Here is a 3,758-nt window from a genome sequence, read left to right as displayed (position 1 = left end):
ACTATTTCTGTGGGGTCCTTGGTGCTCTCTAAGCTTGGTTGATTTCTTGTAGATGCTTCACAGCTTTGCACAGCCTTTTAAAAATAGCTTCTGATTTATAATGTTGGAGAAAGGTCACAGTTGTGTTTTATGCATACTCATACACACAGAAGAGCTGCGAGAGAAATGTAGAATCTCTGTCTGTGCGCTCTTAGATTTGCTTTTATGCATAGTAAAAGTTCCCAAAACTTTCCTCTTTGTTTTTTTGGCATCTTCAATACAAATTAATAAAAACAAGCAGTCTTGTGACATCTTAAAAACCTAACCAGTTCAAGTTTATTACTACTCTGTTTGGCTTAATTATTTTTTTCACTTTGGCTAGATTTATTTTGTGAAGCTACAAAAAAAAACCTATATGACTTTAAAATGCATTTGACTAACTTCTCTTAAGTTTCTGTATATTATGGCTAGGCCATTTTTCTTTAACTGGTGTTCCCTGAATCACCCACAGTTGGCTGTCTTTGCAGAAAACATTTGAGTAAAAAAAAAAATGGTTTACAAGCCACAAGAAAGCAGACTATTATAATTTAGCACTATCTGTGAACTCAGTTAATTTATTTGCTGGTAGTATATTTGATATCCAGGTGGGTAATTTCTTGGGATCTGCACTTGCTTGCTCACTGGCTTTTAATCTCTCTGCAGATTGTATCCTTAATGGAACTGAACTACCTCACTTTTGAAAAAGGACAACATGCTTCTCAGGTAATTCAAATGTGTGGGTCCTAACTCTCTTTGTTTACAGCTATCCTGCTGATCAGCTGTTAAATAAAGGCTTTCTTTTTCCTTTTGCTTTCTTTATGGGATGTCCACTAGTCACCAGTCCGATCTTCGTGTTGTGAAGACACCATCAGCCAAGTATCATCCACCTCCAGTTTTTCTTCCATAATACTAGTGACAACAGTGACACCAGAAGAAGCCAAATCTAATTATAAAGAGGTAAGCTGATGATCTGGTAAGCATTTGGCAGGGCAGTCCAAGTTCTAATATAACTCCTGTTTTGTCCCTCTTTCTTAAATAACATCAGGCTCCATCCATTTGATTGGCCGATTCGGGGGACCGAAGATGCATCCATTCCCCTTATGTGCTGCTAAACTTCAGATTTCAGAAGGAATATTGAAGTAGATGAATATAGATGATGAAATATAGAAGACAGAGGAGATGATTGCATAGATTTATACAGGGAAGGGGTGGGGGAAGAGGCTGATCTTTCACCGGAGCCTAGAAACTCAAAATTTTTAAGCATCTCACAAATTTTAGAAGAGAGGGTATTTCAGAATGAAGGGGGTTCTACTAAGAAGCCTGCTTACAAGATATTTAATGCATGGTTCTTGCACTTAGCAAGCAACTAGATCTGTAACAGTGAAATACATTTGTAAGACCTTTCCTTCCTTCCTTCCTTCCTTCCTTCCTTCCTTCCTTCCTTCCTTCCTTCCTTCCTTCCTTCCTTCCTTCCTTCCTTCCTTCCTTCCTTCCTTCCTTCCCTTCCCTTCCCTTCCCTTCCCTTCCCTTCCCTTCCTATCCTGCTTTTATTATTTTTACAAATAACATATCTGATACACCTTCCTCCTATTTTTCCCCACAACAACCTTCTGAAGTTGTAGAGTTACCAGCTCAAGATCACCCAGCTGGCTTTCATGGCTAAGGTGGGGCTTGAACTCATAGTCTCCCACTTTCTAGCCTGGTATCTTAATCAGTAGACCAAACTGACTTTCTATCCTGGTGTCTAAATTTTAGGGTCTTTTTATGTCAAACCAAACCTTCAGCTTCAGCGACCATTTAACATCTTCGTGGCCTTTCTGTCTGTGCTGCCCACTTTGCAATACTGTATATCAATTCTGTAATAGATGCCAAGTCAGGTAAAATGATTTCTCTTTCTGGTGTTATTTGTTCTGTAGGTGGACAAGCTTCTAAGAGCAGTTGCTGATGGAGACTTGGAGATGGTAAGAGCAGTTCACTGGATTCGTGCTTTGCAAGACCGTAGATGCTAGTGGGCACATGCATTGATGATGGTGCTAAGTAGAGTTTCCCAGCATAGGGATGATGCTACCCCTCTGTCCCATATTCAAAGCTTCTCCGGACAGCTTTCATCTTCCCCCCCCCCCCATAATATCTTTTCTTTGCAAAAGGGCGGATGCTGGCTGGGTATATCAGTTTCACTAATTAGTGAAAATCGCTGAATTTGTGCAATGTGTTAAGTCAATCAAAATCTAATCCTAGATAGCCCCAATTTAATATAGTAGGAGAATGTACTTATAGGGTCTTGAAGATTAACTCTTTTGTTAATCTAAAAGCCAACCAAGTCATACAAAGCAAGAGAAGCAACCTAGAACTAAGGAGAAACTTCCTGACTGTTAGAACAATTAACCAGTGGAACAACCTGCCTCCAGAAGCGGTGAATACTCCAACACTGGAGGTTTTTAAGAAGAGACTGGACAGCCATTTGTCTGAAATGGTATAGGGTTACCTGCCTGAGCAGGGGGTTGGACTAGATGACCTCCAAGGTCCCTTTCAACTTTATTCTTCTTTCTTCTTCTTCTTCTGGATTTTGTTGTGAGAAATTAACAGTTTCCTACATCAGAGTCAGTTATCTATGGGATAGGAGCTAAAAGGTGAATATTTAGAGTAGAAGTGTCCAACTGTGACAACTTTTAAGATTTGTGGACTTCAACTCCCAGAATTCCCTAGCCAGTGTTGAGAATTCTGGGAGTGGTCATCTACAAGTCATAAAGCTGCCAGGGTTGGAAAGCCCTGATTTACAGTTCTCACCCATTGCTTTGGTCTATCCATGATTGGGTTGGGTTGTCTTCACAATTATATGAACGCAACCATTGGTGGTTTCTCCGTAAGCATGTATGACGTAGGTCTATAGCAAACTGTGGACAAGGAGCCCGCTTTAGGCGGTGTTGACTGGACCTAAAGAGAAGGCATGTAAATAAGTTATATTACTTAAAAGTGCCAAGAAGAAGGTGGATTCCTGGCCAGAGCTGAAGGGCACTAAAAACATCTGGCCCAAGAGAATTTTTCCTCTAGATCTGGATGGAGCACATGCTGGCTTTTTAAATAGCAGTGCTTGTAAAAAAAAAAAAAAACTTTCCCTTTGTATAATGCTCGTAACCAAGAATTTCCTTATGCTTCCCTCATTTCTGATTGGGGGAGCAAAGTGCTGTTTTTTGCAACCAAAGTGTATTTCTTCTAGATAAAAATTAGCGTTCTGGCTTCAAACATGAACCGTATTGAAAAGATAAATAGAACAGCAGACACTGGCCTATTCTGGTGCAAAGCCTTCTGGTTTTTAATCCCCAGCAATCCCAGCTAAAAGGATTGAGCAGAGAGGAACATCAAAGTCCAGATAAAGAGGGGATGTCTTTTCTAATTTAGATCACATCTCCTTAGCAAATTCATCTTGGCAGTGAGAACATTTAACGCAGTGGTTCTCAACCTGTGGGTCGGTACCCCATTTGGGGTCGATCGACCATTTCACGGGGGTCGCCAAGCAAGGCTGTCCGCCATTTTTTTGTCTGCCATTTTTTTTGTCCGCCATTTTTTTCCCCTTTTCCAGCGGGTGCCTTACCTCCCTTGGGCTGGGCCAGCTGGTGGTCGGCCTGCTCCGTCTCTGCCGCTTGCCAGCTACGCCTCGGCCGGCGCAGGGGGCGGAACCACGCATGCGCAGCGCTCCCGGGCAGGGAAAGTCCTCGACTTACGACCGGTTGGGTAGTCCT

The 3,758-nt window shown here is 41.8% G+C and overlaps 1 protein-coding gene across 1 annotated transcript in view; it reads left to right on the top strand.

The window, feature by feature from the left end:
• The window catches only part of LOC107300355 (ankyrin repeat domain-containing protein 27-like), a gene marked incomplete at its 3' end in the record, with an annotated part of 32,633 nt that overhangs the window by 19,835 nt on the left and 9,040 nt on the right, over positions 1-3,758 (top strand). Inside the window, exons 3-5 of the mRNA XM_015829689.1 lie at positions 682-741; positions 853-975; positions 1,935-1,979. Coding sequence (XP_015685175.1) covers positions 682-741; positions 853-975; positions 1,935-1,979 — 228 coding nt within the window. The remainder of the gene's footprint in view (positions 1-681; positions 742-852; positions 976-1,934; positions 1,980-3,758) is intronic.

The sequence above is a fragment of the Protobothrops mucrosquamatus genome, unplaced genomic scaffold, assembly GCF_001527695.2.
Source record: "Protobothrops mucrosquamatus isolate PMUCROS unplaced genomic scaffold, P.Mucros_1.0 scaffold6759, whole genome shotgun sequence".
Taxonomy (NCBI): Eukaryota; Metazoa; Chordata; class Lepidosauria; order Squamata; family Viperidae; genus Protobothrops; species Protobothrops mucrosquamatus.
The sequence above is the reverse complement of the archived record's forward strand: the minus strand, read 5'-3'. Positions and strand labels throughout refer to the sequence as shown.